The 22632-nt window shown below is 45.9% G+C and overlaps 1 protein-coding gene across 1 annotated transcript in view; it reads right to left on the bottom strand.

The window, feature by feature from the left end:
* The window catches only part of FAM186A (family with sequence similarity 186 member A), a 130528-nt gene that overhangs the window by 35411 nt on the left and 72485 nt on the right, over window positions 1–22632 (bottom strand). The window contains exons 2-7 of the mRNA XM_031937913.1: window positions 16268–16496; window positions 15435–15611; window positions 11848–14525; window positions 8098–8443; window positions 6682–7040; window positions 3887–6465 (exon numbers count right to left, since the gene is read on the bottom strand). Coding sequence (XP_031793773.1) covers window positions 3887–6465; window positions 6682–7040; window positions 8098–8443; window positions 11848–14525; window positions 15435–15611; window positions 16268–16496 — 6368 coding nt within the window. The remainder of the gene's footprint in view (window positions 1–3886; window positions 6466–6681; window positions 7041–8097; window positions 8444–11847; window positions 14526–15434; window positions 15612–16267; window positions 16497–22632) is intronic.

The raw sequence follows: 22632 nt of genomic DNA, 5'->3' as shown, positions 1-22632 counted from the left end.
AAGTTCAGGGAACACAGTTTCACCAGCACCTCAGAAATAGATAATTACACAAGGATAAAAGCCTATAATAACTGGCGAGCCTAAAAATTACACTCATTCCTCAATTAAGGACTGTATGATTTTAACAAACTGATACTATCTTATACAGTTCTCATTTGCTACAATTTGTCTTGGTTCTTGCAAAGGCTTTTCTCAATATAAAGACAATAAAGAAAAAAAGAAAAGGGAATCAATCTTAGTCTTTACAGCACTCCTGAAACATGAGGGGCACTCCCTTCCTCCTGAGATCTGACACTTGGCAACTGTCCTTAAACAACTCCTTAAAGTGAGAAGCCGAGCCCAAAGGCTTTGAGGCTCTCATCTTCTTTAACTAGTGGACCCTATTGTTCTGGGCCTGTACCATGTGCTACAATAAAATGGTATTGAGTGTAAGGGAAATTAAGGTGGGCTCTAAGGTGCTTGTCCTGACCTTTTCCTATTAAGGAGTTTCTCTGCTCTGGATTGACACACATAAATCAAGTTTAATGGGATGGAGTGGGGGGGAGATGGAAATTCTTTGGGGTCCTTCTTTGGGTTCCTTGTAGCACCCAAGGAACCCCAAATTTCTTCAGGAATCCCTAAAACATATAAAGAATTCAACTGACAGTCTGAATTCACATCTCATTAAGACAAGAAGGGGCTAACAAAAATAAATAACAAAATAACAAAAAATATAACAAAAATAACAAAAAATAACCAAAAAAAACTTACCAGTCCCAAAGAGGTATGGGATTCTTTAAAAAGGATCAGTAGTTATAGTTGCTTACTCTCTAAGTTTCTAGTCTAATATACAAATCTTATATTATGGACCTGCAGCTCATAAAGGATGACAAAAATCTATGTGGACTTATGTCAGAGTAAGTCAAGAAGTCTAGGGCTGCTTAAAGGTTGGATTTTTTTAAGCCAGCATGAATAAACTGCTAAGTTCCAGTATTTTAGGAATGCAACATTCATACTGTTGATGTCAGTTTCCATAATCACATTGTGTAGTAATATAACATATATTAGTATATAAACATTCAATCACACATAAGTCATCCAAAAGAAACTGGTCTGACTTGGTAAAAGGAAACATCCTGAAAAACTGATTGTCCAATTAATCTGAAATAAAGATGTGAATTCCTGTTAGGATATTCAAGGAGGAGAGTATGAAGAATATTTTTCCATAATGGGTCACTGAAAATGCAGAGTGCATCCTGGATGAAATAACTATAACTCCTATTCATACTTGGAATCTAAAGCTCGGTCCCTAAAGTTTGTTAACAACCTCAGGTTCTAGGAGTAACTCTGTGAGTCTAACATAATAAAGTTTATATTTATATTATAAATTATAGTTTAATTGTAACTCTATTTTGTAACTCTTATCAATTGAGATTATAATTATTCATCAATAGAAAGTAGACAAATTTGGGGGGCAACTAAGTTGATTAAGAGAAATGAGTCTGGAATCAAGAAGACTCATTTTCTTGAGTTCAAATATAGATTCAGACCCTTACTAGCTATGTGGCCTGGACAAGTCACTTAACCATATTTATCTCAGTTTCTTCATTTGTAAAATGAGCTGGAAGAAAAAAATGGCAAACTACTCTAAAATCTTTGTCAAGAAAACCCTAAATTGGATCAAGAAGAGGTGGACACAACTGAAACAATTGAACAAGATACAATTAGCTTAGCAGATATTTGCCAAGATGTTACAATAAGAATAATAATTACAAAATATTCCCTTGTACAAACTGATGCATAGTAAAACAGAATCAGGAAAATACAATACACAGCATCAGCAATGTTGTGTGATGACCAACTATCAGCCTTTCTTAGTAATACAAGTACAAAGGACTCTAGAAAAATGCCATCCATATCCAGATAAAGAATTGAGGGACTCTGAATGTGAATTAAAGCATTTTTTTCATTTTATTCTAATAATTTGTTTATTTTTCACCTGTTTCTTCCTTCACAAATGTGACTAACATGGAAATATGCCTTACATAGCACATGTGTAAACTATACCAAAACTTCCTGCCATCTTTGGAATAAGGGAAAAGAAGAGGGAAAAATTTGGAGATCAAAATCTTGTAAAAATGAATGCTAAAATTTTTCTTACATGTAACGGGGGGAAAAATAAAATAGTACTTAAACGCTAAAAACAAACAAAAATTCCTTCCATAAATCTATGGTGTGTTCTTCCACAAATACATGATATTCATAGGAAGAATGAGTTTAAACTGAATGCAATGCTAATGAGGCACATGTGTAGGTTATTATCTTCAAAAGCAATGCAAAACTCCTCGTATTGCAGGGGCTGACTATCTTCAAGCAGCCCCCTTTAGGTGAAGGGTCTTTTCTGGTTGGGTTGCTCAATTGGATCTCAAACATTTCTTTTCCTCTTCACGATCACTTCTCTTCTCTGCTTCAATGGACCACATTCCTCCAAGTTACTCCTTTCCTCCACTGACTATCTTTCTGTGTCTATGTCCATGTGGAGTATGTGTTGCTGCCCCTTTAATTGTTCCTTAAGCTTTCTTGAACTAACACTCTTGAACTGTCTGTTGATGGGGAGTTTCCTTCTGGGCATGACTGATGGCATCCAGCAGTAATTAGATGTTGGGAGTGGAAAGGCAGGAGAGAGAAATACCTATACAGAGGCATTCTCCACAAAACATTTCTGATTCTACCCTCCCTCAAATTCTGATTAGCTAAAATCTAGGGACTTAACGCCCTGCCAAAATGTGCTAAATTGTCCAATGATGGACAATTCCATCAGAGAAAGGTATTCACACATTGTAAAGAGAACACAGTAACCTGCTCATATATGATGCTATTCTGTGATTAAATCAAGATAACTCTCTAACTATATATATAAAAGTATATATATATATATATATAATCTAAAACATTTTGATGCAAAATAAGATATAAGGAAAAGGAATATGACATTTTATAGTTTCAAAAAGAGCTAGATATGTTGGAAGGGTAGATTATTGACCTTAGTACTGAGAGACCATGTTTTCGGCTAGCAACTTGAAATGATCATTATCACCATTTCTTTCTTAAAATTTCCTTCCTCCGCTGTCATATTCACACTTCCACTAAACTAGAAAACCAGTTTCTCATATAAGCAGCATCTTTTGTGGAAGTATGTAACTCACCAGTGAAACAATACAAATGAATAGTAAGCATAAGATAGGTTCCCAATGATTTTTGAATTTCAAAAAAAAGAATCATAGGATCAGAGACTTAAGGCTAGTATTGGACCTTAATTCAACCCTATCATTTTTACAAACAGGAAAATTGAAACTTAAAGAGATGTTAATGTCTTTACCTTTGATCATATAATGGGAGTTTGGAGGGAGTTTTTGAAGCCAGGATTTTCAGATTCTAATTCTGCACACTAACTAACTCTGCCTCTTAGCAAGATATTGTCCCTTCATTTCATTTCAACTGGCTCTCATCTTATCAGAGGTAGCAGTAACCGTTCTTAACCTCACCCCATCCCACCACATATACTTACATACACACACCCTTAGAAATATGCAGGTTACATATTCTATCAATGAAGAGAAGTTTGAGATATTTGAGATCTATTTCTACCTTTTTAAAAATCTCTATCTTTTGAGGTTGAGATTATAAAAGGTAATCATGATCTTCTGTAGAGTATCCCTTTTTTGTAACAGACAAAATTCTGGAGTAGTAGAACAACTGGTTCCAACTCCCAGAATCTCTTAATTCTCAAAAAATTAACATTTCTTCGTGCTCTTCAAACTTAATCTCCCACCCTGAACCCTTCTCTGCCCTTCTAAAGAAGGATTCCCTCCCATCATCAATGAAGCTAGATGTATACACTCTCTACCTGGCACTCTGGATCAGTCTATAGGCAATGTACTTGCGGAACAGGTACCCCAGCCTCATTTGGTTCAAATAATGTGTCTCATTTATGAGTTCCTTAGCTGCATTATACAGCCTCAAGGGCAATTGAAAGCTTTCTTTTGCCTGGCTAAGGATTGCCAGGTTCTTCCTTTGACCCTCAACATCAATAAAGTATCGAGTTTCTTCAGTGGGAGGAACAGATACAAAGAAATCTCTTGGAGAGGAAGGGGGCACTATCATCTTGGATTTCCCAGCGACTATAAAAGAAGGTGACGTTGGGCGTTTGCTCTCTATGGAAGGGAGGTGAACTTTGGGTGGTATTTGGGCAGAAGTCATGAGCGGTGATATTTGAAGAAACTGAGCAGAAGGCGGAGGTGGTGACTTTGGAAACTTAACAGGAAAAGAATATTCAGCAACTAAAGATGGTTGAGGTGATAGGGCCTTGTAAGCAATCTCTTCCTCCAGGGTATAAGGTTGAGTTTTCTTCAAGATTCCTGAGGGCTTTCCAGGAGTAGGCGGGAACAGTGGCATCTCAAATTTTGGAGGAGGACCACCCAGAAATGGCTTCAGAGACGGAGGAGGAGCCAATCCTGGGCTGAGTTTCTCTAAGGCAGAAGGTGGCTGCGTTGTTAGAGTCTGCCTAAAACTGTTAGATGGCTTGAGTAACTGTGGCCCAGGTGAGACCAGTCTCTGTCCAGGGTAAGGAATGAACTGTGACACAGAGGCCTCTGGGGCCTCAGATGTGGGGAGCAGTCCAGGGCCAACAGGGAGGGGGAACTCCCTAGGGCCAGCAGGGGCCACAGGTGGGGGGAACTCCCTAGGGGCACCAAAGGGCACAGATGTGAGGGGCTCCCTAGGGGCACCAAAAGCAACAGATGAGAGGGGCTCCCTAGGAACAGCAGGGGCCACAGGTGGGGGGAACTTCCTAGGGGCAGCAAAGGGCACACGTCTACTGGGTTCCCTAGGGGCACCAAAAGCCACAGGTGTGAGGGGCTCCCTAGGGCCAGCAGGGGCCACAGGTGTGAGGGGCTCCCTAGGAACAGCAGGGGCCATAGGTGGGGGGAACTTCCTAGGGGCAGCAAAGGGCACACGTCTACTGGGCTCCCTAGGGGCACCAAAAGCCACAGGTGTGAGGGGCTCCCTAGGGCCAGCAGGGGCCACAGGTGGGGGGAACTCCCTAGGGGCAGCAAAGGGCACATGTCTACTGGGCTCCCTAGGGGCACCAAAAGCCACAGGTGTGAGGGGCTCCCTAGGGCCAGCAGGGGCCACAGCTGGGGGGAACTCCCTAGGGGCAGCAAAGGGCACACGTCTACTGGGCTCCTTAGGGGCACCAAAAGCCACAGGTGTGAGGGGCTCCCTAGGGCCAGCAGGGGCCACAGGTGGGGGGAACTCCCTAGGGGCAGCAAAGGGCACATGTGGGGAGGGCTCCTGAGGAACAGCAAAAGTCACAGATATGGGGGGCTCCCTAGGGGCAGCAAAGGTCACATATCTTTGGGGCTCCTTAGGGGCACCAAAAGCTACAGATATGGGGGGCTCCCTAGGAATAGCAAAGGTCACATCTGTGGGGGCCTCCCCAGGAACAGCAAAGGTCACAGGTGTGGGGGGCTTCCTAAGGGCAGCAGTGGTCACACGTTTGGGGTGCGGCCTGAGGGGAACAGTGGTCCCAGATATGGGGGGCTTCATAGGCTCAGCAAAGGTCACATATGTGGGGAGCTCCCTGGGGGCAGCTGTGGGAGTCTCCCTGGGGGGAGTAAAGGGCACAGGTGGGGGGGGCTCCCTAGGGGCAGCAAAGGTCATATCTGTGGGAAGCTCCCTATAGGCAGTAAAAGCCTCAGTTAAGGGGGGCTCCCTAGGGGCAGCAAAGATCACATGTCTGAGGGGCTTCCCAGGTGTAGCAAAGGTCATAGGTCTGGGTGTCTCCTTAGAGGCAGCAAAGCTCAGAGGTGTGTGGGGCTCTTCAGGAGCAGTAGGGGTTACAGGTGTTGGGATCTCCCCAGGGGCAGCAGTCAAAATTATGGGGGGCTCTCTAGGGGCAGTAAAAGTTACAGGTGTGAGAGGCTCCCGAGGGGCAGCAAAAGTCAAAGGTGTTGGGAGTTCCCTAGGGACAGCAAGCTTCACCTGTGTGGGGGGCTCCCTAGGAATAGCAAAGGTCAGAGATGGAGGGGGTTCCCCAGGGGCAGCAAAGGTCACAGGTGTGAGAGGCTCCTTGGGGGGAGCAAAAGTCACAGGTAGGGGGGGTTCCCCAGGGACAGCAAAGGTCATAGGTATGGGGAACTCTCCAGGGGCAGCAAAGGCCATAGGTGTGAGGGGCTGCCCAGGGGGAGCTAAGGTCACAGATGTGGGGGGCTCCTCAGGAACAGCAAAGGTTACAGGTGGAGGGGGCTCCCCAGGAACAGCAAAGGTCACAGGTGGGGGGGGCTTTCCAGGGGCAGCAAAGGTCACAGGTATGGGGGGCTTCCCAGGGACAGCAAAGGTCATGGGTGTGGGAATCTCCCCAGGGGCAGCAAGGGTCACAGGTATGGGAGCTTCCCCAGGGGCAGCAAAGGTTACAGGTATAGGGGGCTTCCCAGGGGAAGCAAAGGTCAAAGGTGGGGGGGGGCTCTGCAGGGGCAGCAAAGGCCATGGGTGTGAGAATCTCCCCAGGGGCAGCAAGGGTCACAGGTGGGGGGGGCTTCCCAGGGACAGCAAAGGTCATGGGTGTGGGAATCTCCGCAGGGGCAACAAAGGTCACAGGTGTGGGGGGCTCTCCAGGGGCAGCAAGGGTAACAGGTGAGGGGCTTCCCCAGGGGCAGCAAAGGTTACAGGTATAGGGGGCTTCCCAGGGGCAGCAAGGGTCACAGGTGTGGGAGTCTCTCCAGGGGCAGCAAGGGTCACAGGTGGGGGGGGCTTCCCAGGGACAGCAAAGGTCACAGGTATGGGCAGCTTCCCAGGGACAGCAAAGGTCACAGGTGTGGGAATCTCCCCAGGGGCAGCAAGGGTCACAGGTTGGGGGGACTTCCCAGGGACAGCAAAGGTCACAGGTGTGGGAATCTCCCCAGGAGCAGCAAGGGTCACAGTTGGGGGGGGCTTTCCAGGGGCAGCAAAGGTCACAGGTGTGGGAATCTCCCCAGGGACAGCAAAGGTCACAGGTATGGAGGCTATGGGGGCTTCCCCAGGGGCAACAAAAGTTACAGGTATAGGGGGCTTCCCAGGGGGAGCAAAGGTCACAGGTGGGGGGGGCTCTGCAGGGGCAGGAAAGGTCACAGGTGTGGGAATCTCTCCAGGGCCAGCAAGGGTCACAGGTGGGGGAGTCTCCCTAAAAGGAGCAAAGGTCACAGGTGGGGGGGGCTCTCCAGGGGCAGCAGGGGTCACAGGTATGGGGGCTTCCCCAGGGGCAGCAAGGTTACAGGTGGGGGCTCCCAGGGACAGCAAAGGTCATGGGTGTGGGAGTCTCCCTAAAAGGAGCAAAGGTCACAGGTTGGGGGGGCTCTCCAGGGGCAGCAGGGGTCACAGGTATGGGGGCTTCCCAGGGGCAGCAAAGGTCACAGGTGTGGGAATCTCTCCAGGGGCAGCAAGGGTCACACGTGGGGGGGGCTTCCCAGGGACAGCAAAGGTCATGGGTGTGGGAATCTCCCCAGGGGCAGCAAGGGTCACAGGTGTGGGAATCTCTCCAGGGGCAGCAAAGGTCACAGGTGTGGGAATCTCCCCAGGGACAGCAAAAGTCACAGGTATGGGAAACTCCCCAGGGGCAGCAAGGGTCACAGGTGGGGGGGGCTTCCCAGGGGCAGCAAAGATCACAGGTGTGGGAATCTCTCCAGGGGCAGTAAGGGTCACACGTGGGGGGGTCTTCCCAGAGACAGCAAAGGTCATGGGTGTGGGAATCTCCCCAGGGGCAGCAAGGGTCACAGGTGTGGGAATCTCTCCAGGGGCAGCAAAGGTCACAGGTGTGGGAATCTCCCCAGGGACAGCAAAAGTCACAGGTATGGGAAACTCCCCAGGGGCAGCAAGGGTCACAGGTGGGGGGGGCTTCCCAGGGACAGCAAAGGTCACAGGTGTGGGAATCTCCCCAGGGGCAGCAAGGGTCACAGGTGGGGGCTCCAGGGCAGCAAAGGTCACGGGTGTGGGAATCTCCCCAGGGGCAGCAAGGGTCACAGGTGGGGGGGGCTTCCCAGGAGCAGCAAAGGTCACTGGTATGGGAATCTCCCCAGGGGCAGCAAGGGTCACAGGTGGGAATCTCTCCAGGGGCAGCAAAGGTCACGGGTGGGGGTGGCTTCCCAGGGGCAGCAAAGGTCACAGGTGTGGGAATCTCCCCAGGGGCAGCAAGGGTCACAGGTGGGGGGGGCTTCCCAGGGACAGCAAAGGTCACAGGTGTGGGAATCTCTCCAGGGGCAGCAAGGGTCACAGGTGTGGTGGGAATCTCCCCAGGGGCAGCAAGGGTCACAGGTGGGGGGGGCTTCCCAGGGACGGCAAAGGTCACAGGTATGGGAATCTCCCCAGGGGCAGCAAGGGTCACAGGTGTGGGAGTCTCTCCAGGGGCAGCAAGGGTCACAGGTGGGGGGGGCTTCCCAGGGACAGCAAAGGTCACAGGTATGGGAATCTCCACAGGGGCAGCAAAGGTCACAGGTGTAGGGAGCTCACCAGGGGCAGAAAAGGTCACAGGTTTGGGAATCGCCCCAGGGGCAGCAAGGGTCACAGGTGTGGGGGGCTTCCCAGGGACAGCAAAGGTCACAGGTGTGGGAATCTCTCCAGAGGCAGCAAGGGTCACAGGTGTGGGAATCTCTCCCGGGGTAGCAAGGGTCACAGGTGTGGGAATCTCCCAGGGCAAAGGGTCACAGGTGGGGGTTCCCAGGACAGCAAAGGTCACAGGTGTGGGAATCTCCAGGGCACAAGGGTCCATGGTGGGGCTTCCAGGGGTACAAAGGACACAGTGTGGGGGCTTCCCAGGGACAGGAAAGGTCACAGGTGTGGGAATCTCTCCAGAGGCAGCAAGGGTCACAGGTGTGGGAATCTCTCCCGGGGTAGCAAGGGTCACAGGTGTGGGAATCTCCCCAGGGGCAGCAAGGGTCACAGGTGGGGGCTACCAGGACAGCAAAGGTCACAGGTGGGAATCTCTCAGGGAGCAAAGGTCACAGGTGGGAATCTCTCCAGGGGCAAGGGTCACAGGTGGGGGCTCCCAGGGACAGCAAAGGTCACAGGTGGAATCTCCTCTAGGGCAAAGGTTACAGGTGTGGGGGCCCAGGACAGCAAGGTCATGGTGTGGAATCTCCCAGGGCAGCAAGGGTCACAGGTCGGGAGCTTCCAAGGGCAAAGGTTACAGGTATAGGGGCTCCAGGGGAGCAAAGGTCACAGGTGTGGGAATCTCCCCAGGGGCAGCAAAGGTAACAGGTGGTGGGGGCTCTGCAGGGGCAGCAAGGGTCACAGGTGTGGGAATCTCCCCAGGGGCAGCAAAGGTCACAGGTGTGGGAATCTCCCCAGGGGTAGCAAGGGTCATGGGTGGGAGGGGCTTCCCAGGGGCAGCAAAGATCACAGGTGAAGGGGCTTCCCCAGGGGCAGCAAAGGTTACGGGTATAGGGGGCTTCCCAGGGGCAGCAAAGGTCACAGGTGTGGGAATCTCTCCAGGGGCAGCAAGGGTCACGGGTGGGGTGGCCTCAGGGCAGCAAGGTCACGGGTGGGGGCTTCCCAGGGCAGCAAAGTTACAGGTAGGGTCAGGACAGCAAAGCAGTAGGTGGGGGCTCCAGGGCAGCAAGGTCAAGGTGTGGGAATCTCCCAGGGCAAAGGTCACAGGTGGGGGCTTCCAGGGACAGCGAATCGTCTCGAGTGGGAATCTCCCACGGGCAAGGTCACAGGTGGGGGCCTAGGGACAGCAAAGGTCACAGGTGTGGGGGGCTCTCCAGGGGTAGCAAAGGTCACAGGTGTGAGGGTTTCCCTAGGGATAGCAGAGGTCACAGGTGTGGGGGGCTCTCCAGGGGCACCAAGGGTCACAGGTATGGGGACTTCCCCAGGGGCAGCAAAGGTTACAGGTGTGGGGGGCTGTCCAGGGGTAGCAAGGGTCACACGTGTGGGAATCTCACCAGGGACAGCAAAGGTCATGGGTGTGGGGGGCTCCCCAGGGGCAGCAAGGGTTACACGTGTGGGAATCTCCCAGGGCAGCAGGTCACAGTGAGGGGGCTTCCAGGACAGCAAGGTCACGGGTGTGGGGCTTCCCAGGGCAGCAAAGTTGCAGCTATAGGGGGCTTCCCAGGAGCAGCAAAGGTCACAGGTGGGGGGGGCTCTGCAGGGGCAGCAAGGGTCACAGGTGTGGGAATCTCCCCAGGGGCAGCAAGGGTCACAGGTGGGGGGGGCTTCCCAGGGACAGCAAAGGTCATGGGTGTGGGGGCTTCCCCAGGGGCAGCAAAAGTTACAGGTATAGGGGGCTTCCCAGGGGCAGCAAAGGTCACAGGTGGGGGGGGCTCTGCAGGGGCAGCAAGGGTCACAGGTGGGGGGGGCTTCCCAGGGACAGCAAAGGTCACAGGTGTGGGAATCTCCCCAGGGGCAGCAAGGGTCACAGGTGTGCGGGGCTCTCCAGGGGCAGCAAAGGTCACAGGTGTGAGGGTTTCCCTAGGGATAGCATAGGTCACAGGTGTGGGAATCTCCCCAGGGGCAGCAAGGGTCACAGGTGTGGGAATCTCCCCAGGGGCAGCAAGGGTCACAGGTGTGGGAATCTCCCCAGGGGCAGCAAGGGTCACAGGTGGGGGGGGCTCTGCAGGGGCAGCAAAGGTCACAGGTGTGGGAATCTCCCCAGGGGCAGCAAGGGTCACAGGTGGGGGGGGCTTCCCAGGGGCAGCAAAGGTCACAGGTGTGAGGGTTTCCCTAGGGATAGCATAGGTCACAGGTATGGGGGCTTCCCCAGGGGCAGCAAGGGTCACAGGTATGGGGGCTTCCCCAGGGGCAGCAAAGGTTACAGGTATAGGGGGCTTCCCAGGGGCAGCAAAGGTCACAGGTGTGGGAATCTCCCCAGGGGCAGCAAGGGTCACAGGTGGGGGGGGCTTCCCAGGGACAGCAAAGGTCACAGGTGTGGGAATCTCCCCAGGGGCAGCAAGGGTCACAGGTGGGGGGGGCTTCCCAGGAGCAGCAAAGGTCACTGGTATGGGAATCTCCCCAGGGGCAGCAAGGGTTACAGGTGTGGGAATCTCCCCAGGGGCAGCAAGGGTCACAGGTGTGGGAATCTCCCCAGGGGCAGCAAGGGTCACAGGTGGGGGGGGGCTTCCCAGGGATAGCAAATGTCTCCGGTGTGGGAATCTCTCCAGGGGCAGCAAGGGTCACAGGTGGGGGGGGCTTCCCAGGGACAGCAAAGGTCATGGGTGTGGGAATCTCCCCAGGGGCAGCAAGGGTCACAGGTGTGGGAATCTCCCCAGGGGCAGCAAGGGTCACGGGTGGGGGGGGCTTCCCAGGGACAGCAAATATCTCGGGTGTGGGAATCTCCCCAGGGGCAGCAAAGGTCACAGGTGTGGGGGGCTCTCCAGGGGCAGCAAAGGTCACAGGTGTGGGGGGCTCCCCAGGGGCAGCAAGGGTCACGGGTGGGGGGGGGCTTCCCAGGGACAGCAAATGTCTCGGGTGTGGGAATCTCCCCAGGGGCAGCAAAGGTCACGGGTGGGGGGCTCTCCAGGGGCAGCAAAGGTCACGGGGGGGGGGCTCCCCAGGGGCAGCAAGGGTCACGGGTGGGGGGGGCTTCCCAGGGACAGCAAATGTCTCGGGTGTGGGAATCTCCCCAGGGGCAGCAAGGGTCACAGGTATGCGGGGCTCTCCAGGAGCAGCAAGGGTCACCGGTATGGGGGCTTCCCCAGGGGCAGCAAAGACCACAGGTGTGGGGGGCTCTCCAGGCACAGGAAAGGTCACAGGTGTGGGAGTCTCCCCAGGGGCAGGAAGGGTAACATGTGTTGGGGGGGTCACGAGTTTGGGAGGCTCCCCAGGGGCAGCAAGAGTTACAGGTGGGAAGGGTTCTCTGGAATCCCAGGATGCTTGGAACTGCCCAGGCTCCCTTGTTATTTGGGGCTGCCCACCGGCTACAGGGGTTGCAGAGACATGTTGAGGCCCCTCTGTAGTCTGTGATATTTGGGGCTGCCCAGGGGACCATGACGTTTGAGGATGCCCAGATACTGCTGGGGCCCATGACATTTTGGATTGCTCAGTGGTTGGAAAGTCCTGCAATGTTTGGGGTTGCCCAGATACTAGAGGGACCCATGGCATTTGGGGTTTTTCAGGGGGAACAGGGACCTGTAGTTTTTGAGGAGGCTCAGATCCGGGAGTGACCCAGGATCCTGGAGCTTCCTCAGGGGCAGCAGGGCCCAACAATGTTTCCAACTCACTGGGGATTTCAGGGATCATAGATGGTAAGGGTTGCCCAGGAGCACCAAGGGACTGTGATACTGGGGTCTGTCCAGGAGTGGCAGGAGCTAAAGGTGGAATCAATGCTGGAGGCTCCTCAGGAACAGCAAAGCTCCATGATTTTTTAATTGCCCCAGGGGCAACAGGGAGTGAAAAAGCCCTCCTCTCAGAGGCAGTAGGGTATCCTGGAGTCACCTCTGAAAGGAGCTCACCCAGCTCTTGCTCTTGCTCTTGCTGCATCTCTGGCCTCCACTGTTGTAGCAATCTCTCAATATGTTGCTTTTTGTCCCTTTGAAGCTTTATTCTTCTCCACTCGTTGAACTTGTCCGGAAACAGCTTTTGAAGCTCCTCCTCTTGTTTCCTTAGTATCTGCATTTGAATTTCTACTTGCTTTTGATATTTTTGGGCTATCCGCTCCTTCCATCGTTCCAGCTCCTTGATATCCAGCATTTTATGATGAACAGCGTCCAGTGCCCACTGTTTCCGTTTTTTGTCATACTCCTTCTCCTGCTTCGACCACTGCTGCTGCATCTCCGTCCATAAGTCCTCTTCTGCCTGCCACTGCCTTTGCTTCATCTCCCATTTCAGCTTTTCGTCTTGTCTCTCGAACCATGCATTCTCTTCCTGTAATTTGTGTTGGATCTCTTCTTGGGTCTCCTTCCAGAGGCGTCTCTCTTCCTGCAATTGTTTTATAAACTTCAAGCCTTGCTCTTTTGAGAGACTTTGCGCTTTAGTTAAGTCAAAGTCCAGATAGTCTTCCTTATCCTTTTGTCTGCGGCGAGGCCCCTTCCCCCCCTTCTTTCCTCCTCCTTCCTTTGGGGGCTGGCCTTGAGGCAGGAACACTTTGAGCAGACTGGCCAGTGTTGGATCAGAGGTCTCACTCAAAACGTTTGTTGAATGTGGTAGTCCTTTCTTCCCTTTTGGTTCTCCAGACTTCTCTGGTTTTTTTCTTTTGTATTTCTTCAAGGTATTAGTCAGAATCGCTACCAGTTTTTCAAAATATTCCTCCATCTTTTCCCTTACCTGCTGTAATGACCTTTGAACCTGTGGTGTCTTTGGTTCTTCGAGTTCTTTAAGTTGACTCTTGGAGTCAGATTTCTCTAGGCTGTCAATCTTCTGTTGCAGGAAAGACATTAAGGCATGCTGAAAATCCTGCAATTCATTTTGGGGAGCCTCTCTCAAAGCCTTTTCCTTTTGTCTCCATTCCTTTCTGATGGTCTCTAGTTTAGTAGACCATTCAGATTTACTTCCCTCATCAAACTCTCCATCCCAATCCTCAGCAGCCAGCTCACTTTCCATTGGCTCCTTTCTCTCACCAAGGCTGGCTACACTTTGCACTTCATCCTCCAGAGTGGGTTGGATTTCCTTATGCATATAAGGCTCGGGACGTCTGCCCATGTTGGATATGTCAGTCAAAAGTTTATATTCCTCTCTGGTTTCCTGGGTTGGAATGATACTCTCAGGGAAAGGAGCTCCAGAATAATCTTCTGGGGTATCTCCTGAAAATCTGAGGGCTTTCTCAGAACTGACAGGGGCCATTGGCACCAAGGAATGTTTACTATCTGAAGGTAGCTCACCTCTAGTTGGGCTTTGTTCCCATGTGATACTGGGACCTTTTTCCAATTTTCTGCTGTCTGAAGGTTCCCTCGATGGTTCTTCCAGAGATTCTGGAAATGAGGGTACTTCCATCTGGAAAGACTCCTCAGATGAAGATGATTCCTCAGATTGCTCCTCAAAATGCTGCTTGGTTTTTTCTTGTGCTCTTAGTAGCATTTTTTTCTTTTTTTTCATCATTTCCTGCATAGGTAAGACTGCCACTGCCTTCAGCCATTTCAGCTGGCGTTCTAATTTTCCTTGGTGCTGTAGAAGTCGCGAGTATTTTTCTTCTCTATTTGTCAATTCCATCTCAAGTCTCTCATTTTTATTACTGAGGATTTGTATTGCCTGCTGTAAGCTCTGTTTCTCCAGCCCATAATACTCTTTTATTTCTTCTCCCATGCTGGTACATTGCAAAACTAAATTTTTAAGCTCTTGATTTTGGAATGCCAAAGCCTTATGAAGGTTTGCTGTGGTTGAGGAGATGTACTTAATAACATTAATTTCACTTTTGTTGAACATCTTAGAGTCCATGAGCTCCTGTAGCATGTCAAGGATCTCAGAAACCTTGATGTTTGTAATGGCATCCTCCTTGATCATTTGCTCTGGTTTCAATGGAACTCCTGCTTCAGGTTTTTGTAGAAACTTTGTTCTCCAGGCTTTCCACATGGTACCTTTGGATGCTGAGAAACATCAAAGAAACAATAGGAAATGGATCTCATTTCTCATTTTGTCTTTCCATCCCCTCAAGCACTGAACTCTAGTCCTTGCTAATACAACCTATTTAGGGGTTAAGCCTAAGGATAGAGGGCAAATCTAGTATGAAAACAAGTTGAAGTGCTTTCATCTCTTCCATAAAAAAAAAAAAGTAAAATGAAAAAGGAGTAGAATCTCAGTAAACATTAATGACCTAAATGTTTTCACAGATTCTGCCTTTTTTGAAATACAAATTGGGGACATTGGCTTGACCTTGGGATGAAAACTGGAGCCCTGTGAGCTTTGGAAGAAAGAGATTCCAAGGCACTTGGATTAAAGAACTATCAGCCCCACAAGTAGAAGATAAACTAAACCTTTCTAAATGAAGAACAATTTTTTCCCTGAGGCAATTGGGGTTAAGTTACCTGCCCAGGGTCACACAGCTAGAAATTGTTATGTGTCTGAAGTCAGATTGGAACTCAGGTCCTCCTGACTTCAGGGCTGGTGCTCTATCCACTGTGCACCTAGATGCCCCTCAAAGAACAAAAAAATAAACCTCTAGAGATACTGTATCCATAGAAGCTGAGACAAGAACCTGGCTGGATTCCAGTCCCCAGATATAGGGACTGGATCACCTCACTGTGCTATCAGGCAGCTGTCTCTGAGAACTTTCCCAACCCTTAGGACACCAGGTCGCTTCCTCAGGTTATCTGCTCATGATGTAGAAGGCTAAGCTGACTACAACAGACTCCTAAAGGTTCTCTTTAATGCAGTTAAGATTTTTTGGAAATTCCCAAGTTTGTGTTTAAAACAAATTTGAGCACCACCACAGAAAGTATAAATTGAAGACAAAAATCAAATTATACTACAAGATTCCAACTGCTTGGAGCACTTACCTAATTTTTTCTTGTATCTTTTTTTGTCTTTTAAGAAATACATGCCAAAAGCAATCAGTGAATTGATGTTGAGCTGAGTAGTATTGAGGGCATTTGGCAAGGCTTCCATGTCTTCTATACAGCTGTAGTAATCGTTTTCATCTTCCTCAGAGATGGTGGTCTCAGACAAAGTGACATCTTGAGAAGAGTCAAAATAAAACAGTCAAAAGATCTTAGGGGAGAATGGGTTTATCTTGTTGACTAGCAACATTAAATAAGAGTCTGAAATGGAACATGGGTATTTTGAATTTACTTCCAGCATAAGACTTCTCCACATGTAAAAAGATAGAACAGGGAAAGAGGATATTTAGAATAATATATATTTTTTTTAAAAAAAGGTAAGTAATCTTATCCTAGAATTGAGAATCAGATTTGGAAAGGATCTTAGAAATGTTAAGTCAAATTCATTTGGAACATTCCTTGGATTCAAGAAAGGACTACATCCTGGCCAATTTTGTTTTATTTTATCTTTTTAATTATAGTTTTAATCCAATAATCACACTCTGATTACATAAAAATTCTGCCTTACAACTTAAACACTTCTTTTTACAGTTTTAACTCATTTCCTATTATTTGTTTTTACTCTCATTAGCATGGAAAACAGTTATTACCTAGAAAATAGTTTTCAATAGGTTATAAAGCTAACTCAAATTCTTCTGATCTTAAATATTACTTATTAATTAATTACTTAATATTACTTAAAGTTACTAAATTATTAATTAAATTCAAGCTGTTCTAGTCTCTATATTTGTTAGGTCTGCGGCTCATTTCTAAAACATCCACTGTAAACTTACGCCATTGTTCCAACCAGGCTAGAAGTTCTCTTAGAATCCTTTCCTTAACATCAGCAGATTGCATACACTGGTATATTAGATCCAATGTTTTGGTTCGACACTTTTGAAAATCTTTGTCAGTTGGGAACAACTTTCTTTTCTTGAATTCACTTCGTTCACTATCTCCTTGGTAGCGATTTATGATCTCATTCACTTGCAGCATTATGTTATCAAACTGCATTCTCAAGTCCTGTGGTAGCAGAAATGGACAACTGTAAACCAATAACCACTTTAAAAGGACAAATTGTCAGGGTGCTTTGGACACCTTTCTTTGCAGGGATTCAGATGAAATAAATTAAAAATAAGCTATCTGTTAGAATTCTTACAAGGTGCTAAGTCAGTGGAATTGAAAGAGACAATGGTCGTTTAGCAGAGTGCTTAACAGTTCTCTAGATGTACTTAGTATTTACTACAGTTCCACAAGATTTACACCTTTAAAAGGACATATATAAGCTAGGAGCCTTAACCAGGATTGACTCTAGGAGATTCACAAGCCAGGATTCAGTCGAGGAGATTTACAAGCCAGCGATGGCAGTCGGGCAGAACGAAGGAAGACAGAGAAGTGGTGGCAGGCTGTCCTGTGGAGAACACTGAAACCAAGATCCAAAAGGCCTCCAGAAAACTAGACGAGCCCCAAGTGAAGGAGATAAGACTTTGAAGGAGACAATAAAGGACTTGGATTTTAACTCCTGGCTGCATTTGAAGTGATTATTACTTTGAGCTGAAACTAAGGCTGCCTCTAGAAGCCCCCCAAGAAACCTGCTCCCAGAGAACAATATACTTTAGAGAAGAACATTACAGCTATCTTTAACACGTTTTGATGATTGAGTGTAATGGGCTGAGGTTTGAGTTGATGCACTGAGGTCCCAAGTACATGAGGCTAAATAGTAATTGGACTATACTCTATACATGATTGGATAAAAGTATGGTCCCTGCCCACTCTCTGTGCAAGTCCTGATGTGTTGTACAGGAAATGACGATTTTGGTGGGTGGAGGCAGAGTGAGGAACAGGAAGAGAAGCTGGGAGAGATGGGGCCTGGGTCCATTCTCCTAGCTGCTGGTCGTGTGGCTGCGGGTCACAAGAAGAAGCTAGCTTCTTGACTCAGCTTCACACATTACTATCGCCGATTCTCTTCTGCCTCCAATCCTTCTTCACTGAGAATAAAGACTGACGATTTTCCCCTAACCTGAACTCCAGACTCCTGCTGATTTTAAAAATACACGGTCTTCACAATTGAGCATGTATAATCTATGTCAAAGTGCTTACTGAACTCAGAATTTATTAAATAAATATTAAAAATTGTCTTTACATGTGACTGAGGAAAATAAAATATTATTTAAAAATAAATAATAATATCTATCTTCCACTGAGCTATTCAGATTTTTTCAGTGAATTGAAACTAAGTAAAATAAGTAAAATGAGCAGAACCTGGAAAACAATTTTTGTAATAACAACATTGCAAAGACAAAACATTGGAATGCTCTGATCAATGCAATGACCAACCACAATTCCAAAGAACTACTGATGCATTTGCTTCCTGATAGAGGTATGATGTAGCCAAGATGCAGAATGAGACATATCTCTTTGGACTTGTCCAGTTGATTATAAATATTTGTGAAAAGTATTTTGGGTGGTTTTTTCTTTGCTCTCATTGGGAAGGGTAAGAGAAAGAAAGGGAAAGAACAAAATAAATGCTTGTTAATTGAAAAAAATCATCGTTTAGTCAAAATCATCACAGAATCTCAAACTTATAAAACCATTATAAAATCATTAACAGAAATCTAGTCAAACCCCTCATTCTGCAGAGGTAGAGATTTAGGCCCAGAAAGGGAATGTTTTATATAAAATCACACATCTAGGTATTGACAGAATGGTGAATAGAACCCTTATTATCATTAAAATAATCCCTGTGTAGTATTTTTTTCTGCTGTACCTCAGCTATTTCCCGAGCGATTGATCTACTGGGGTTTGAAAATGTGTCAGAAAGGATCTAGAATAAAGCAGCTGCAACAAATAGGAAATAAGATGAGGAACAATAGAAAGCAGAGGATAGTATAAGAGAACAGAATCAGATTTTCTAAGCTAAAGTTAGGAGCATTGGAGGTCAGAGTCAAAACATATAGAGAAATTATCATGGTTCAAGCTCATGAATGGGACAAAATAGGGCCAAACAGTCTGATAAGAACTGTTGAGGATTTTAAATAGATGGCTACACCTGGCATTATTTCTTAATACTTTCTCTTCCCCTGATGTGTGAACACCAGGATTTAGAAGGTAAGAAAGTGGGATCAATTGAGTCTGGTTAGAATCCTATAAGGAAAAGACTAGGAAAATAAATATAGCAATGGTCATAAAGGAATACAATGATTGACCATGAAAGCAAAGATGGCAAGGCAGTCCATTCTAAAGGCAAAAGGAATAGCACAAGAAAAAAAAATACAGACTTGAAAAGACCAAAAGCAAACTTGGAAGATGGCAAATAGATTGGAGTAATTTTCACGTACAGATAATTTCCCCCCAATTTCAGATTAAAACTATTAACTATTTCTGACTTTTTTAACTTTTGTATTGCAAATTCTATCCTTCCTCTTCTCTTTCCTTAAAAAATAAGCAATCTGATATAGGTTATATATATGCAAACATGTAAAATATTTCCATATTAGTCATTTGTACAAGAAGACAACAGGAAGAAGGAAGGAAAAGAAGGAAGGAAGAAAGAAAAAAATATGTTTCAGTCTATATTTAAACATCAATTCTTTCTCTGGATGTGGAAAATATTTTTCATCATGAGTCCTTTGGAATTGTCTTGGCTCCTTGTATTACTGAGAATAGCTAAGTTATTCACAGTTCGTCATCATGTAATATTGCTGTTATTTTATCATAATGTTTTCCTAGTTCTGCTAATTGATCACTGAGCTATTCTCAGCCATTCACAGTATATTGGAAGAATAATTAACTTGGAAAATAGATCCAGGTGAGATAACTTAAGAATTATAGAATTCCCTGAAAGCCATGAACAAAAAAAGAGCTCAGATATAATCTTTTTTTTTTTGCTATTACATTTTTTAAAATAATAGCTTTTAATTTTTTAAATACATACAAAGATAGTTTTCAACATTCACCCTTGAAAATCCTTGTGTTCCAAGTTTTTCTCCTTCCCTTCCTCCCACCCCTTCCCCTAGATAATAAGTAATCCAATATATGTTAAATTTGTGCAATTCTTCTATACATATTTCCACATTTTATCATGTGCACAAGAAAAATCTGATCAAAAAGAAATAAAGGAAAAGGAAAACAAAAAGCAAACAACAACAACAAAGGTGAAAAAACTATATTGTGATTGACGTTCAGTCACCACAGTCCTCTCTCTGGATGTAGATGACTCTTTCCATCACAAGCTAGACATCATCTTTCAAGAAATTATCAAGAAAAATTGCCCTGATATACTAAATCTTTTTTTTTTTTTTTAGAGACCAATTTAATAGTTTATTAAATGGAGAGAGATACTGGGACCAAATGGATCCATGTGGTCCCAGGGCTGAACGAGACTATTGTCTCAAAGAATCCAGCCCCTGATATCCCAAATCTTGAGAGTAAACTAGTAATTGAAAGAATCCATTGATTACCTCCTAAAAGAGATCTCAAAATAAAAACTCCCAGGAATATTATAGCCAAATTCCAGAAATCCCAGAAATACTACCGGCAGCCAGAAAAAAACAATTTAAACATCAAAAAATCAGTCAGGTTTATAGAAGATTTGGCAGCTTCTACATTAAAGGATCAAAGAGATTAGAATATGATATTCTGGAAAGCAAAAAGAGTTTGAAATACAACCAAGAATCAATTATCTAGCAAAACTTAGCATAATCTTTCAGGGAAAAGATGGACATTCAATGAAATAGGAAGCTTTCAAACATTCCTAATGAAAGTTCACAGCTGAACAGAAATTTTGATCTTCAAACACAACACTCAAGAGAAGCATAAAAAGGCAAACAGGAAAGGAAAAAAACATAAGCTTCTCAATAAAGTTAAACTATTTACATATCTACTCGAGAAGACACTTATAACTCAAGAACTGTGTCTGTATTTGAGTATAAGTTGACTTTGATGGGATGATATTGTAATGCCAGAGAAACTAAGGCAAGATAGAGATTAGAGTTTTTAATATTTTATTTAAAAGGGAGAGATTTACTGGGGCCAAATGGATCCATGGTTTAGTTCCAGGGCTGAATGAGACTATCGTCTCCAAGAATCCAGTAGCCAATGTGAATTCTCAATGGCATATACATACATACATATATATATATATATATATATATATACACACATACATACACACACATACACATACACATACACACACACACACACACATACACACACACAACACACACACACACACACGGCCCAGATAGAGTGGTAGACTGAGGCAGGGGCGGAGTCTGAGTGTTAAGAGCACTCAGGAACAAGACTCTGACAGGGTTGGGGGAGGCCCTGGACATTCTGGGATTGGGAGAGGCATTCTGATAAGTAGGGAAGGGCTGGGGTCATGAGGTCTAAGATAGAAGGTCTTTTATCCTTATCAAATATTCTGGCGTTGCAGAGGGAGGAATGGTGTTGCAGGATTGACCAGAACAATTGGGAACTAAGGCAGCACAATTCAGGGAAAACGGAGGGCAATTTAGGGAAACTGAGTCAGAATAATAAAAGAGAACTGTGGCACGATATTATAAGAAAAATTAAGGGGTGAAAAAGAGATTTGAATTGGGAGAAGAGGGAAAGGAGAGATAAAAAAGAATAAACTATATCACATAAAAAGGCATGAAAGACATTATAGTGGAGAGAAAGAAGAGAAAGCATTGCTCAAACCTTATTCTCAACCAATTTGGCTCAACACATTCAGTTGGATACAGAAATCTATTTTACCCTACAGAGAAGTAGGAGGGGAGGGGGACAAGAAAAGGGAGAAGCTGATAGAAAGGAGAACAGATTGAGGGAAGTGGTAATCAGAGGCAAAACATTACTGAGAAGGAACAAGGAGAGGGAGGAAAAAAATACAAACACGGGGAAAATAGGATGGAGGGAAATACAGAATAATCATAACTGAATGTGAAGGGGCAAATTCATCTATAAAATGGAAAGAGATATCAGAGTGGACTAAACCAGAATGATACAATATATACTTTAGAAGAAAAATATCTGAAAGAGAGAGACACACACAGAGTAAAGGTAAAATGCTGGAGAAAAATGTCATGCTTCACCAAAGCTAAATTTTTTTTTTAAAAAGCAGGGGGAGCAATCATGATCTCAGACAAAGCAAAAGCAAAAACAAATCTAATGAAAAGAAATACGAAAAGAAACTACATTTTGCTAAAAGGAACTTTAGACAATTGTTACTGCAGCCACCTGCTAGTGGCTGCTGGGGGGGGATCTCTAATTCTGTCTGGCAGAATAGGTCTCTTCATGTGAGAGGATCATGATATAAGGAGACTGAGAGGCAGTTGCATTCTCTGACCTATCTTCTCTTCCCACTTACCACCTCTTTATTTCATTCAAAATTCACAAACAACATCTGTATCAGTAGAGGCTGATTTGCATTTCCTTCATGGATGTTATGATTCACAGTTGTGGGGGCTTTCAGGAGAACCAACTCACCCCTTCACACTTAGGCATGATCCTCAACAGATAATGAAGTAATAATATTAAATATGCATCAAATGATATAATATCCAACATTTTAATTAAATGACTTATAAGAGGAAATAGTAAAATAATATTAAAAGGAAACATCAACTTTCCATTCTTACAACTAGATAAATCTAATGACAAAACAAATAAGAAAGAAGTTAAGAAGGTGATTAGAACAGCAAGTGGTTAATTGTGGAAACTGAATGAATAATACTGACTCCTGGTGATTCAACTCTGGAGCTAGCTCCCTTCCTATTCAATTGTGGTGCTTGTGTAACTTCCATTTGGTAAGAAAACTATATTTTATTGTGGGAATTAGAAGATAATCTTATTGTTCAAACCTAGTTCACCATGGCTGGGAAAACTGGACTCCATCTACTTGTTATTTAGAGATCCTTAATTAAGGACATAGGTTATGCTGACCAGAAATTCAATCAAATCCAAAGATTGATGACGTTTTCTCACAATTATACACCTAAAACAACCCTTATGTCTGTCTTGAAAATGGATCCTATATTGATCTATCAGCTATTGTTTCTGTGTTCCTTTGCTTGTTCACAGACATTTGGCAGGTAGTAGAGGTGGGTGGAATGTGCAGGAGAAGGAAAATTGTATGCCTTTTCCTGAATCCAGGGAA

The sequence above is a fragment of the Sarcophilus harrisii genome, chromosome 5 (genome assembly GCF_902635505.1).
Source record: "Sarcophilus harrisii chromosome 5, mSarHar1.11, whole genome shotgun sequence".
Lineage (NCBI taxonomy): Eukaryota > Metazoa > Chordata > Mammalia > Dasyuromorphia > Dasyuridae > Sarcophilus > Sarcophilus harrisii.
Note: the sequence above shows the minus strand (reverse complement) of the source record. Positions and strands in the feature narration are given on the sequence as shown.